The following is a 15,560-nucleotide window of genomic DNA, read 5'->3' as shown; positions in this document are numbered from 1 at the left end:
GAGCCCCTCAGTTGATCCCAAACTTAATAACAAACTGAGTTACTCGTGGAAGAGCCTTGCCAGCACTGCCTATGGCTCATTGAGACACAAAACTGCTCAGGGCGTGCACCTCTGAAAAAGAAGTGACCCCCCAGGTAATGAGGCCCGGATGGACCCAGAGGCCGGGAACAGGGGTATGTTATGTCACTTCACAGAGGCTGCTTCTTTGAAGTTGGCTGGGTTAGGGTTCAGAGCTCCCTGGCGGAGGACTTCAGGAAAGAAGGTATATAGTTTGGCTTTCCACTGAGCTGCACATTTCTGCAGACCCTTTCAACGCTTTTGAGGAAGCTCAAGCCGCAGATCCCACCTGGACACAGGTTGGTGAGCTGCTGAAAACCTTTTGAGAAGCTACATTTATTGAGCACTGACAATGTGCCAGGCACTGTGCAAGTGCCTCACACACACCATTTATCTCATTTAATCCCAGAATCATCCTGAGAGGTAGGATAATGGCCCTTTTCAAGGGACACTGAGGCTTAAGTTCTGCAATGTGCCCGGGACCAGTAGGTGTTGGACGAATATGGAGCCCAGGTCTGTCTTCCTCTAATGGCTGTGCTCTGATCCCAACTCTCTCCCATACCATACCTTTCACTACCTCCTTGTTCTGTCACCAGAAGCACCCTCCCACAGGAGCTTCCGCTCTCTCAACACCACATCCCAGGTTGCAGCTGCTTAAGCCAAGAGACAGCCTGAATCCCAGGGACATCTGAGCCGCCTCCTATCGTCTGGTGGGTAGCCTGGGTGCTATCGGCTAACCCACTGGCGGAGCAGGTGTGTCCTCCCAGCACCTGGGTTCATGCAAGAAAGTTATATTATGCAACAGCTCCCCAGAAACCTCTCTCAAAATGTGGGAAGAGCAATGCATCCCCAAATTACAACTAATGATCCTGTTTCTCTCCTGGAAAAATGTCCACCTTCCTAACATCTTTACCTTTCAAAGGGGTGGAAAAAGGCAACTCTTGAGGATCGTCAGACAGACCCTGTCTGGAAGGTGCAATAAAATGCAATAGGAAGCAGAAACGGGCTGTGATAATACCTTGCAGTCCTTTCCCTAACACACAAGCTAGAGACTGGTTCATTCCAGGAGACTCCTGCCATTCTCTCCATCTGCACCAAATCCTCCCACGGCAAACCTACTGGTCTCAGGCAGCTTAAGAGATGGAGACTGGGTTCTCCTGGATGATTTTAGCCACTACGTTACTTGCATGAGCTGAGCTATGTCATGGCTCTCAAGCATCATCTAGGGGAGAAAAAACAAACAAACCTGAAACCACATGAAGAAAAAGGCCTGGGCCAGCACCCCAACCTTATCTCGCAGCAGGGCTTGAGTGCAACTCCAGTATGTCAAGTTTGGGAATGCATATCAAGGGCATTGCAGTATTTGAGTCAAACATTTAGCCATGAGCATCTGAATGAGTTTGTGTGTTTTTTAACACACTAGAGTATTTCCTGGGATAGGAACTCTAAGTTCCGTAAGCCAGCTCTAAGGCATTTATTTAGAGAAAGAATAGCACCTGGCAGCTGAGCTTGGCAGGCAAGAATAAACTCTCAAGGCACAACACTTCGAGGCTACCTTCATTCCAAGGACAGCATGTTAGCTGTGGCACACCAAAATCAGCCAGCCTTTTGGGAGTCAACCCCATTCATTTCCATGATCTCAATACAGAACTACCAGTCCAGCTTTGGGTTGACCAGGGGGCAGTGGCAGCTTTACACACTGGAGGGGCCATAAGGCACAAAGCTTGAAGAGACCCTTGAACATAAGAAGGGAGTCTCTCTATTCCTTTTTCTGAAGCCTGTGCTTATTCTGAAAGCAAATGCCTTAAAAGTATCAGTCAGCCCGGCCGGCACGGCTCAGTGGTTGAGGCATTGACCTATGAACCAGAGTTTGATAACCGGTGAGGGCACATGCCCAGGTTGCAGGCTCAGTTTCCAGTGTGAGGCGTGCAGGAGGCAGCTGATCAATGATTCTCATCATTGATGTTTCTTTCTCTCTCTCCCTCTCCCTTCCTCTCTGAAATCAATAAAAAATATAGACATATATTTTATTTTATTTTTTAAGTATCAGTCAGAGCAGACTCCCACCTAGGAAGGTGTCTGACCTGCTCACTATAGCCGTGAAAGCAACAGGGCCTGTGAATGGATTTGGATTCAGAACCTGGGGTCTTGCTATTCAGAGCTCGCAAGGCACGGCTAAGAAATACCCAACACAGTGACTCAAACGTGAAACTCCACAAAGACAATGCTCGTCAGGGGAAGGAACTGGTAGGACTGCTCCTAAGAGGCAGCTAAGGAAAACTGTTCAACTGCACACACAGGACCCCTTAATACTTGCCCCCAGAAACCTGCCCGCAGCTGAGGGAAAGGCCCACCCCTCCTGCACACTCACCTCCTTTATGAAAGTTTCCATGACTGACCCCACCTGCCCTTATTCACCCTTTCCTCTCCCAGGACACGGCTAGAGAGCTGTGGGCTTGTCGATGTGCAGCTTAGTGTCCTTCTGAGGTCTCATGTGGCTTTGCTCTCTCCCCAACTACACTGTGAGCTCCTTGAGATCATGGGCCGGGTCTCCGGTTTCTCTCATACCCCCAAAGGCTCGCTGCAGAGCTTCCCTCTGCAGAGGGGCCCAGCAAGGGCTGTCGTCTGGCCCTGGCGGTCATGTTTCTACCTGAGTGCTGGACTCCAAAGCCCATGAAGCCCTAACTCATGTTACACAAGATGCTGGTTGGCTATAAAACGCAGACCCACTTTGGTCAGTGGCCCCTAATTCTGCTCCCTAGTGACGACTGCTGAGGTCTTTCAAAAGACCTCCCAAGTTTTTACAGTGTGATAGAGAGACAGCTTCTCGCAAAGAAAGCCTTTTCTAAGTGCAGGAACAGCTTGGAGCAAGTTCAGCTCAGCATAAATGCATAAGCTACCCACCGTGGAAACTTACAGCCGTATCCCAAACGCGGGGTAGGACTATATAACGACACATTTTCCATTTGCCAAACACTTTCTTCCATAAGGGGAAGTTTAATTTTTTTGTATTTAAGAGAATAAGGATAAACATATACACACACTTTTCTCCCCTCCTATACAGCTACTTAAAAGATTTAACAAGTTCACATGGGTAGGCTGCCAGGAGAACGGAAACCTCACCATCTTCTTTCCAGCTGAAGCAGCTGGGCTGGCCATACCATTATCAGGACACCTTCATATTTATCCCCTCCTTTATATTGTGTTGACAAAGTTGATTTTTGCTGCCAAATCACAGGCAGGGCAGGGCAGAGAGAATCCCAGCCCATGTTCACAACGGACATTTTATGATCCATGAGCTCCTTGCTGAATGCTGTGTGTACAGTCAGGAATGTCTATTGATAGACCCAAGCTCTCTCTGTTCCTCCCTCTTTGAGTAAAAGCCACATAACTAGTTTGACAAGGTGTGCATTCAAATGGTGAGCCATGGGCCAAATGAAATCTATGAGTTCCTGGATTGGCTTTCAGTGGGGTCTGGAAAGCTAAACGCCTCAGAGTGAATCGGCCTGCATGCCTGTCTACCAGACCAAAGAAAACAAGGGGGAAATACTGGGTAAATGAAGAGGGATTTACAGAGAAAGGGAGGACCTAGGAGAAGAGCCAGTTTAAAAAATCAAGCTTCCTGCCTTCCCACTTCAAAGAAGGAAACACAACACTTCACCAGAGATGCTTTGTAAATCAAGCAGCCTCTTGATGGGACCGAAGGGGGCTGGAATTTGTTCATGGGGTAAAAGTTAAGCTCCCTGAGAGACACTACAAAGCTATATGCGTACACAGTGCCATAAAACTCCAGATTTAAAAGTTACCAAGGCTTTAATCAAACACAGGTGTCTCCTGCAGCAATGATCACAGAGATAATTGAAGCTTTTGTTTGGTTTAATGTTCTCCAGTCCTGGGTTCCCACTTTAGAAGTCAGTTCTGGTCTGGCCTGTCCAGGAGGCCTGAGAGGAAAGGGTTGCAGTAACAGTTCTGGAAGCATGAGGTTCCTGGTCTACCATAGTCTAAGACAGTGATGGTGAACCTATGACACGCGAACTCATTTTTTTGGTTGATTTTTCTTTGTTAAATGGCATTTAAATATATAAAATAAATATCAAAAATATAAATCTTTGTTTTACTATGGTTGCAAATATCAATAAATTTCTATATGTGACACGGCACCAGAGTTAAGTTAGGGTTTTTCAAAATGCTGACACGCCAAGCTCAAAAGGTTCGCCATCACTGGTCTAAAAGGGACTATATTTGCATATTCTAGGCCTCAACACCAATTCTAAAAAAGCTCTAAACAGCGTTTCTCAACCTGTGGGTCGCGACCCCTTTGGGGGTCGAATGACCCTTTCACAGGGGTCGCCTAAGACCATCGGAAAACACATATATAATTACATATTGTTTTTGTGATTAATCACTATGCTTTAATTATGTTCAATTTTTAACAATGAAATTGGGGGTCACCACAACATGAGGAACTGTATTAAAGGGTCGTGGCTTTAGGAAGGTTGAGAACCACTGCTAAGATATCTGGCTGTGCCCAGCTTTTCAACATGCCCTGCCCTAAACCACTTTGGCCTTCTTTCTCTTCTCAGTGCCTCCACACTCTAGTTCCCTCTGCTTGGAACAGCCTTAGCCTAATGCTTTCTTGGCTCCCTCTTCCTCACTGGTGTAAAAATAAGAGCACAGGCTTGAGAGGTAGACCTTCCAGATTCAAATCCTGACCCTGTCACTCGGGCAAGTGGCTTAAACTTCCACCGATTCATTTTTTGCACCTATCCTGTAAAGGTAACAACACCTACCTCACAGGATTACACAAGTCACTCCATGTAAAGCACTGAGAATAGTGTCTAGTATGGAGTAATATGCTAGCTATTGTTTAATTCCTAGTACATAATCCTATCTGAAAATCCTATTTTATTTACATGCTTGCTCTGTCTCCCCACCAACTTGTGAATATATAAAGAACATATAAAAATGAAAGAAAAAAACATATAGAAATGAGATGGAGGATGGCCATCAGATTTTCAGGGTAGCCAGTGGCCAATCCGAAAGCAGAGAACAGCTCCCCAAAGCCCCTCAACTACCCACACTCTGACATAACTGAACCCACAGAGTCTGAATGGCTACTCAGACATCTCATGTTTAAACTATGCTTGGAATGTTTGATAGGAAACATGCATTTATTTTTAGGCAAAAAAAGTTCTCCTAAGCTAACCCTATGGCCCTGTAGCAGGCCGTATTTGGCAAGGACTGCCTCGTGGTTGTTTATTAAAGAAGCCCAGAACTTTCTCAAGTCCACAGTAGCTGCTAAGAACTCAATGCACTGTGAGCCGTCTATTTTTATGGCCAAAGTTTGTTCCCTTTGGATCTCTGGGATGTTTCTGTGCAGCAGGTAAGAGCTGCTCACCTTCCCGAGCTTTGGGCCAATCATCCCTAAAAAGGTTCACAGCTCTCTTCTGTGGGTTGTCCCTGAGTTGTGAGTTAATGAAAGTTACAAAAGGAAAGGGAAAGTTTGTTTCTCAAAATGGTTACCAAGGCCCTCCAAACTGGTCTAGGTATTCCCTTTCACCCCACCAGTAGACATAGTACTGGGTGACTACAGGCCTGACATCTCTGAAAAAGACATCTTGACACAGACCATTCTGTCTTACAGAAAGTCAAATCCTACCAGACTTGGCAGCATAGCTCAAATGGTCAAAAAATTAAATAAGTAACTGCCTCACAATCCTGGTGATGTTTACCAGCTGGACACCTTCCAGGACTGGTTTGCAGACAGCCTGTAAGAAAGGTTGATTCATCAGATTGCCCTTGAACCAGCTTGGCAAGTTGGCTGCTTCCAGACATTTTGAATTCTGAAACTGAGATTATTTCATAGGCCAAAACTGTAAGATCATACAAACCTAATAACATTTAAAAACAAAAAACAACAACAACTGACTCTTCCAAATACAAGTCATGCCAGCAACAGGCAAAGAAGCACTTGGTAAAAGCATTTAATATTTTCTTTTTTTAAAAAATATATTTTATTATTTTTTACAGAGAGGAAGGGAGAGGGGGAGAGAGTTAGAAACACAGATGAGAGAGAAACATCGATCAGCTGCCTCCTGCACACCTCCCACTGGGGATATGCTCACAACCAACGTACGTGCCCCTGACCGGAATCGAACCTGGGACCCTTGAGTCTGCAGGCTGACGCTCTATCCACTGAGCCAAACCGGTCAGGGCAAGCATTTAATATTTTCACCAGACTCTGAGTCTAATGCTCATTTCCTTAAAGAAGGGGAGAATAAAAAGGGGGAAAATGGTTTATTTACTGTCAGAGTTGAGGTAGGAAGGAAGTGGATTTTTTAAAAAATGTTATCATGGAATGAACTGTGCTGGGATTTGCTGGAAATTTGAGTTCTTTTTGTCAGTGTTTGTGAAAGCAGGCAAAAGATGCAGGCACATTTTGCCCTGCTATTCAGAAGTCACATAGCTGAGATTCCAACTCTAAATGCCTAGAGAAAAAACACACATCTCAGCCACAAAACCAACAGCAGCTTTCACAGTGTACTCTCCTTTTTCTTCTCCTTCTCTCATGTGCAAATACACACCCCTAGTCGATAAAACTGGCCTGAGTCCTATGTCAGGGAACAGGGGCCCCTGGTCCCCCTACCCAGCATGGCCACCATGCATGCATGTATTTTCCTGAGGCCAGTTAGAAGCATCAAATTTCTGTCCAGTGAAACCAACATTCCACCATTAGAGATGCCTCCCTTTGGTTCTAAGGCACTCCTCCCCCAAAACAGTAAGTAAGCAACTCAGTTTCTATGGTAATATCAACCAAATACCTCTCATTCACACACCCAGATTTAGACTGATAGAACACTAATGTGTGACTGTTAACACATTAGCATACTGAGGCCATGACTTCCAGCACTGCCCTTAGCGTTTGGTAAAGGAACGCCTGTCATTTCAACAATGCAAGCTGAGGAAGCAACCTTCACAACCTGTCTAAGTTGTTGAATCACTTTCAAACTTCCTCCTGAGGTTTTTACTAACTTCAAACTGGCCTTCTCAGCCATCAAAACGAAGCATGTATAGAAAGAAACAAGGAAACAAGGAAACAAGGAAGGAAGGAAGGAAGGAAGGAAGGAAGGAAGGAAGGAAGGAAGGAAGGAAGGAAGGGAGGAAGGGAAAGGAAGAAAGGCAACTCTTTTATTTCCTGCCATGTCCCCAGCCTGGATGGCTGCTAATTAAGACATTTTTTTAAAAATATATTTTTATTGATTTTGGAGTGAGAGGGAGAAAGGAATAGAAACATCAATGATGAGAATCATTGATTGGCTGCCTCCTGCACACCCCTTACTGATGATTGAGTCCACATCACAGGCATGTGCCCTGACTGAGAATCGAACCCTGACCTCCTGGTTCATAGGTCAACGTTCAACCACTAAATCACACAGGCCAGACTAACTAAGACATTCTTAAGAGCTGAATCAGATTCATTACTACACAGGAGGTAAGATATGAAAACTCTTTACCTTGGGCTTTTTGGAAATTAAACAACCAAATATGTTCCTTTTACACATGGAGAACAAGGAGTAAGGAGTGCTGCCTGCCTTCCCGTCCTAGACTGTGCCTTCTACCTACTCTCAACAGCTGTCAGGGATGGGGGAAAGATGAAAAGAAAAACCCACTAGAAAGCCAGTGACAGACATCACTCAGCCCCACACCTTTGGGGGGGAAACTTTAAACAGCATAAAACAAACCACAGTGTCTTCTTTATTCCTACCCAAAGCTGTAGACACAAATGCTATTGTACTGCTAGTGCTCTAGCATCCCATTCAATCATTTCAACACCATCACCGATATTTCCCAAGATGACTTCACTGTGTTTTGCATAGTAACTGCCACTTCCAACTATTTCTGCCCCATTTGGATAGTTCCACTGGAAGACAAAGAATCTATTCTGCTCTGATATTTGGAAGAAAAACATTTAAATAAGCCTTTCTTAACTCTGCAGGAGAGTACTGCTTTCCTTTCAGAATTCAGGATTCAAATACCCAGACGGGGTAGCAGTACAGCTGATGCATGGGAGCAGCCAAACCTTAAGTGCATATGTGTAAGAAAACTGGAGTCTTAAAAAGAAAAAGGTGTCCAGCGGCATGGCTAAGTGGCTGAGCTTCAAACTATGAACCAGGAGGTCATGATTCAATTCCTGGTCAGGGCACATACCTGGTTGCAGGCTCCATCCCCAGTGTGGGGCGTGGAGTAGGCAGCCCATCAGAGTCTCTCTCTCATCATTGATGTTTCTCTCTCTCTCTCTCCCGTCCTCTCTGAAGTCAATAAAAACATATTCTCTCTCTCTCTCTCTCTCTCCCTCTCCCTCTCTTCTCTCTCTCTCCTTCTCTCTCTCCCTCCCTCCCTCCAACCTCTTTCCTCTCTAAAAAAAGAAAAAAATGTGTGGGGAGCAAGTGCTGAACCTGCAATTCTTAAATTTACCATGTGGCCTTGGTTTCCTAAAAAATAAAAATAAAAAATCCTAACCTTTGGAAGCAAAGATAAATCCCATGTCAGCCAGCTATGAGTGACATGTTCAAGTTTGGTTGGACACTGGGCAAGCAAAACGGGCTGTGTATTCCTGGGTATCTCACTCTGCTCTGAGTCCAGTGAGATAAAGTTTTTTGCAAGTGTGGCACGCACACATGGTAGAGTTTACGCTTATCCACATTCTATATTAAACCTTGAATCACAATGAGAAAGTTATTCCTTTTAACTCTCTTATAAACCTTTTGATTACTTCAAAGAGAAGGTCTATGCTTGATAGCACCTCACCAATACCTGCCAATCTCTCTCTTTTTAAATAAGTTTGCTATTTTTTTATTTGTTGTTAATCCTCACTGGGATATTTTTTCCACTAAATTTTGGAGAGAGTGGAGGGCGGGAGGAAGATGGAAAGACACAGAGAGAAACATGGATGTGAGAGACATTGATTTGTTGCCTCCTAGGCAGTGGGATCAAACCTGCAACCTAGGTACATCCCCAATTGGGAATCTAAACCTGACACCCTTCAGTGCACAGGCTGATACTCTACCCACTGAGCCACAGCATCCAGGGCACTGTTTGTCTGTCTGTCTCTCTGTCTCTTTAAATTGATTTCAGAAAGGAAGGGAGAGAGAGATAGAAACATCAATGATGAGAGAACATCATTGATTCGTTGATCAGCTGCCTGCTACACACCCAACACTGGGGATCAAGCCTGCAACCTGGGCATGTGCCCTAACCAGGAATCAAACCATGACCACTGAGCCACTCGGGCCTGCCTATCTCTTTTTAACACAGGGAGCAGGCCCCTGGCCCAGAGCCTTCAGCAGGCATAATACCTAGCTAGAATTTAGCAGCATTGTTGTTTTCAGCCTATTTATTTTTGCCATTTTCTATTTATGGCCAGAGAAGCTGGGTTTTCCGTTTACCACACTCACAACTTTCCCTTTTAAAACAAGTTTAAATAGACAAACTGACTTAAAGCTATAAAGTATATAAAAGTGGGGAAAATCACAAATGACTGGTTTAGGAAAAGCACAGGTGGGGGTCGGGGGAAGCAACTACTGTCCCTTCTGAAAACAGGATGATTCCTCACACTTGTGGACGTGGGGACTCATCCCAGGAAGGCAGGAGCCAATACAGAAACAAGTGGCAAAAAAAAAGAAGAAGAAAAAGAAACAAGTGGCAAATAGCAAATCCCAAGGAAGCTCAATCCACTCACTTTTAGATAACACTTCAATAAATTACATTTAAGAAAAAGGCCGGAGTAACTGCTGCCCAGACTAAAGAGAAAGCAAGCAAGTTACACACCAGCTTTCTAAAGATTTTCCACGGACATTCCAAGTAAAGGCATTTGTTGTTTATGAGGGAAAGGAGACGGGGCAGGACATAAAAGAACAACACAACCTAAACGCACACCACCCAGGCAAATGTCTCAGGGATTTTTTATAAGCCCAGAGAGACCACTTCTTGGATAGAACTTCCCAAACACTGGTGTCAGCACTCCTGCCAGTTAAATATATGCAAAGATTCCACTTTCTGGAGGAGGCAGGGTCCTTCTCCTCCCAGCCAGTTGGTTAATTTCTCCTCCCAATCAACTAACTCTTTATACAGAGGTTGGAATTTTAAATTATTTGTTTCTCTTGATTCACTGAACCTTACACTACTTGATACCTGGGATACTGACTAAAATGTAACTCATAAACCTTCTCCAAGAAAATCAAGTGTTACTTGTGCCACTTTCAGACACTTTAACAAATTCTGGTGCCTACAATGCCAATACTGTAATACTAATGGTTCCTTATATGTGTGCTTTAATGTTTCCTGGAGACTCAAACCACCCATGATATAAAGACTTCTTTCAAACCTCATGGATGATGGGATTTGTATCTGTCCAAATAGAAACTTCCGCCTACTTTTTAGTAGGTCAGTGTTTCAGTTACCACTGCCATTGAATTACCAAAATGCTATCACTTGCCTCCTATTTCCATGAAAAAGAAAGGGGGGAAAGGCTTAAGGTAACAGGAGTGCTTTTGTTATTCTCTAAAATAAATACATACATAAAGACAGCGGAAGAGACTGAAGGTGATGATGAGAACATGGACATCACTAAGTGAAAGAAATAAGGATAAAGCTAGAGGGATCTAGAATATACTAATGTCAGGGAAGAGATAAACAGTTGACAGGTTAGCTATTCAGAAAACTTCAAAGTTAGATATTTGCTTATTATTTTTGCTCTCCCCCACGCACAAATAAAACAGCAAGAGAATTGTTTTGTTGTGTTTTTTGTTTTGTTTTGAAAGAACAATCCTTAGCCCTAGCTGGTTTGAATCCGTTGATAGAGCACTGGCCTGCGGACTGAAGGGTTCTAGGTTCGATTCTGGTCAAGGGCACGTACCTCAGTTGCAAGCTTGATCCCTGGCCCTAGTCAGAGCAAATGTGGGAGGCAACCAATTGATGTGTCTTTCTCACATCGATACTTCTCTCTCTGTCTCTACCCTTCCCTTCCACTCTCTCTAAAAATCAATGGAAAAATATCCTCGGATGAGTATTATTAAAAAATAAAAAATATAAAAATATATAAAAAGAACAACCCTTAGATCTGGTCGCAGCACACTATAAATCAATATTACAGCAAAAGCCTAGTGTTCACCTCAACAGTCTCAAATTACTAGAGCCTAAAATCAATTCTTTTTTTTTTGCTCCATTCTCTTTACAGTCATCTGCTAAATAACATTGCGAGATAACTTACACCACTCATTCTGTTAACTCTGAAAATGGGCAGTGTCTGGCCAAAGTCTGCCATGACTGTAGTATGATTAAATGGCAGAAACCCCCCACCCAAGGCTTAAGATTGGAATCCAGATTTGTCCCTGCTGTCCTGACATCTGATTAAGAGGACATTTTGAGAGTGCAATCCTACATTTTAACTGACCTCCCTGATTGCATCTCAGGAGTTTAACAGCAGCAGCTGCAGCACCTGGATATTAAAACATCACCCTGATTTCCTGGGTTGTTTTCCTCCAAAACTTTCCCCACACGGCAGCCCACTCGAGGCCAGGCAATCGTCTGCCATTAAATGAAACCATTTGTACCAGTTTCCAACTGGAGAGTGAGTCAGCTCCCTGCTGTAAAGTAGTCTCCGAAGCTGGAACGAGGGAGGGTGTTTCAAAAGGCAGAGGGCAATCCTGGGTCCATGTCCTGAACTATTGGAGATTAGATGAAGCAGCAGGCACCACTCCACAGCACCAATCAGATTTCAGCTCTCAACTGAATGAGTATGAGTGGCTACAAGGGGCGCTGAACTCCCAGGCCATTTTCCCACACCTCACCACTTCTGCAGTCATCAGAAAAGCCACGTTCTAAAACACATCTGGGGAGAGGGAAGATATACAGTGCTAGCAGCTGAATAGCTTCCTCTACTCCTTCTCCCTAAAGGCAGAGTATACCTGCCCCCCCACCCCCAGTCCTATTTCTAAATGGCAACAGAGTTTGGTGGTGGTGATTGTGTGTTTTGTTTTACTGTAAGTATGTTATTCAATTTAGAAAACTGCAAAGGACATGTCAATCTTAGCCAGATCCTAGGAGGTAAGCAATTAGAGTAATGGAACAAAATAACAGGTGGCTACTTTGGGGCCTCCATCATCAACCTAAAAAAAAACACCTTCTTGGGCCCTAGCTGGCTTGGCTCAGTGGTTGGAGCGTTGGCCTGCGGACTGAAGGGCTCCTGGTTCGATTCCGGTCAAGAGCACATGTCCAGGTTGCGGGCTCAATCCCCAGTAGGGGTATGCAGGAGACAGCCAATGATTACATTGATGTTTCTATCTCTCCCTCCCTCACCCTTCCTCTCTGAAGTCAAAATATATTTTTGAAAAAACAAAAAACCTTCTTGGAGAAAAACAAAACACCATCAGACCTTTCAAATAATTAACTCACATCTGATACAGCCTGAGCCAAAGGTCAGAATCTAAACACTGAGGCCCCGTAAACTGTGGTGTTTCAATGAACATGCAAGCTTAGCAAAGGCGGCATTTCCTCTTGCTGTGGTAAGTTCTAGAGCAGCTGTCACCAGGAGAATAGGTGGTGACCAGGCTACCCAAGCCCCTTTCAGTTCTGGAAGAGGGACCTGTAGCCCAGAACTATAATTGCTGGAGCACTTACTCAAAAATCAGACCTGTCCTTCCCCCACCCCCCAGGAGAACTCCCAGGGTCTTCTTGTGTCATAACTGTTGCATAACCTACTTATCAGGAAATGCCTTGGTTACAGAGATCCCTAGAAGTCAGAGCAAAGGTAAAAGCTTTAAGTAGAAATAAAGAACCACAGGAACCACAAACACCCTGACTTGGGCCAATCCTTGTTTAATTCCTAGAAGAATTCAATTCCACACGCTTTAAGGGCCTACAGATGTCCTGGACACAGCTTTTTAGAGTGAGAATGCACAAAACATTTACAGAACTGCCCTTCTCCCTGTGACTAGTAGCTCAGCCTTGAAGAGGCAAGAAGGCACTCTGCCATTCACTAAAGCAACGCTGCAATATAGAAAAATCCAACTATCCTGTTTGGGTGTGTGAGGGTGGGGTTGGGGAGGGTCCTCTTAGAAGGAGAACAGCACAAACTTGTGTATATATTCCTATTACTCCTTTTCATAAAGGATCCCTACCCCATAATAGGAAAGTGCACAGCAATGAAGTAGCATTTTCCCCCAAAGAACAGGTATGTGTAAATATCTGCTGTAGTAGGTATAAAGGACATACTGGAATCTGGCCCTTATTGAGACTCTAAAGCACTGGTATTACAATACACGGTGAGCCACCCTTTCCTGCAACCTTGCCTGGTCACTGAGGATGGAAGGAGGGAAATGACACACAGCAGCAAGGCCTTGGGGTTCTGGTGAGCCCTGGTCCACACCCAGAGTTGGATGGTGCCCCAGCCTCACCCTGGGTGAGGGAGCCTGTAACCACAAAGGAGCATACACTCTACCTCCCAGAAGAGTGGAACTGAGCTGGCAGGAGTCGCTCAGGGAGTGGTGGAGGAAGGGAGGGAGAAGGAAGGTTTCCTTTCCTGCCACCTGAGGAAAAAAGGGCAGGGGCTCCAGCACCTGGAGCAGGAGAAGATCCCAGACATTCTCCAAAACAACCGCAGGGCACTCTGTTCCCCTCCCAGCTTTCCAGGTCTCTTGGCAACTCTTAACCCTTCTCAAGCGGGCACTGCCTCAGGTAATAAATTATTGTTCCAACTGCAGAATAGATCTCCCATTCCCCTCAAAAGGCATTTTGATGTCAGATTATCTCACCCTGCCCACCCTGAGGTAGGTGGGGCAACAGGTAAGGACGCCACCCCCACCACCGAGGAGGAAATTCAAGCAGAGGTTGGTAATTTACCCAAGGTTATGCTAGGCCCCACCCCAGGGAGGGCTTGGAACAGCTGCTCCCTTCACCCTTTCCCCTCCAGGCTAGGCTGCCTGCACTGAGCCCCAGAGCAGCTCTCCCTGGGCTCCCCCACCCAACCAAGAGGCTTCTAGTCACTATCTCCCCTCAGCTCAAATCCCAAGCCTGCTCCCAAAGCCCCAATACCACACATGTCCATCTTTGTAGGACCAGAGCAAAGAACTGCACTGAGAGCTCAGGGGGCTTACCCCTTCAATGCTTCCAACTCCAAGGACTCCCCACCCTCCTGGGCACACCTGCTGCTCACACAGTGCTCTTCAGCTCACGCTCAACCCTCTCCTGTATGGGCTCCGAGTCCCCCTCCTTCCCCACACACATGCCCTGCTCTGGACCTTCCACTTCTTTCCATCTCCCTCACTTCTGTGAGTGCCCCGTAAATTGCTTCCACACCCCAAAGTGCCACCCAAACAGGCCCTGCTTTTGGAGCTCTTCGTCCCCTCCCCCCTCCACGCACACACCTCTTCCTACTTTGCAACCTTCACAGCAGACACACTTCAGACGCCTTTCCCGGTGTCTCCAGCACATGCGCCCTCCTAGCCAGACTTTCCTTTTCCTAACCAGGCTCCCTCCCCGCCTGCCTTCCACTCCAGCTCCTTTCTCCGGCTCTCACCTCTCCCGGACCCGCAGGCTCCTCCAACCTCGCCGCACTTTTCCACCTTCCATCAGTTCTTCAGACAATCCTTCTCAAACAATTCCAAATGCTCTCTGCCCCCTGCAGCCTCTCCATCCCTCACCCCTTCAAGAACTTTTGTTCACAGGTCCCTGCCCAGCCCCACATCTAAGCCCACGTCTCCACACCCACTTCCTGGCCCTCTCCTTTCCCCTTGCCGATCTTCGTCCTCCCGCGGCGCCGGACTCCACATCCCTCCCCACATCCCACTCCCTTACAGCCTCCGGAACCCCGTCCCCTCCGCGCTCCCCCCGCTGCTCCCACAGTTCCAGCCTCCCTCTGCGAATCTTTCTTTATTCAACAACCCTCCAGCCTCCAGCTCCTCTTCACACTCCCTCAACCCCAGTCCTGTCCTGGCCACAAATTCCACTCCCCCGTTTCTCTCTTAGCACCCAACCTTCAATGTCGGCTCAGACCCCAGTTTCATCTGAGATTCTCCAATCACCTCCTCGGTCTCCCCAATCCCCCGCCCCACCTTTCAATTCCTGCACCGGGCTCCCTGCGTCTTTTCCTTAGACTTCCACATTCCCAACTGGGCCGCCGATTATTTTTTCAGTCCCAATTCTGGCTCAAGTTCTGCAATTCTTTTTCAGGACTCCAAACCCACCCCAGACCCGCCAACTCCTTCTCCGGACCCCCAATTCCCATCACAGACCCTCCAGTCCCCTTCCAGGACCTCCAACCCCCTTCCCGGCCCGCAGCCTCCCTGAGAAGCCCCTCTCCAGCCGGTCCGGCCCGCAGGCCGCGCACCTTGCGCTGCTGCTTCTCCCAGGCCGGGTCCAACAGCAGGTCCCGGTCCCAGTCGTCTTCCTGGGCCATGTAGTCGCCCATACTGCCCCCGCCGCCTGCGCCGTTACCCCCGCTGCTG

At 46.3% G+C, this 15,560-nt stretch overlaps 1 protein-coding gene across 3 annotated transcripts in view; it reads right to left on the bottom strand.

The window, feature by feature from the left end:
• ACTN4 (actinin alpha 4) overlaps positions 1-15,554 on the bottom strand; it is a 76,460-nt gene extending 60,906 nt beyond the window's left edge. For all 3 annotated transcript variants that reach the window (XM_006761439.2, XM_006761440.2, XM_006761441.2), the window contains exon 1: positions 15,443-15,554. In XM_006761439.2, coding sequence (XP_006761502.1) covers positions 15,443-15,523 — 81 coding nt within the window. In that variant the 5' untranslated portion in view covers positions 15,524-15,554. The remainder of the gene's footprint in view (positions 1-15,442) is intronic.
• Positions 15,555-15,560: the final 6 nt, after the last annotated feature.

Source organism: Myotis davidii, unplaced genomic scaffold, assembly GCF_000327345.1.
Source record: "Myotis davidii unplaced genomic scaffold, ASM32734v1 scaffold1618, whole genome shotgun sequence".
NCBI classification, from domain to species: domain Eukaryota; kingdom Metazoa; phylum Chordata; class Mammalia; order Chiroptera; family Vespertilionidae; genus Myotis; species Myotis davidii.
Note: the sequence above shows the minus strand (reverse complement) of the source record. Positions and strands in the feature narration are given on the sequence as shown.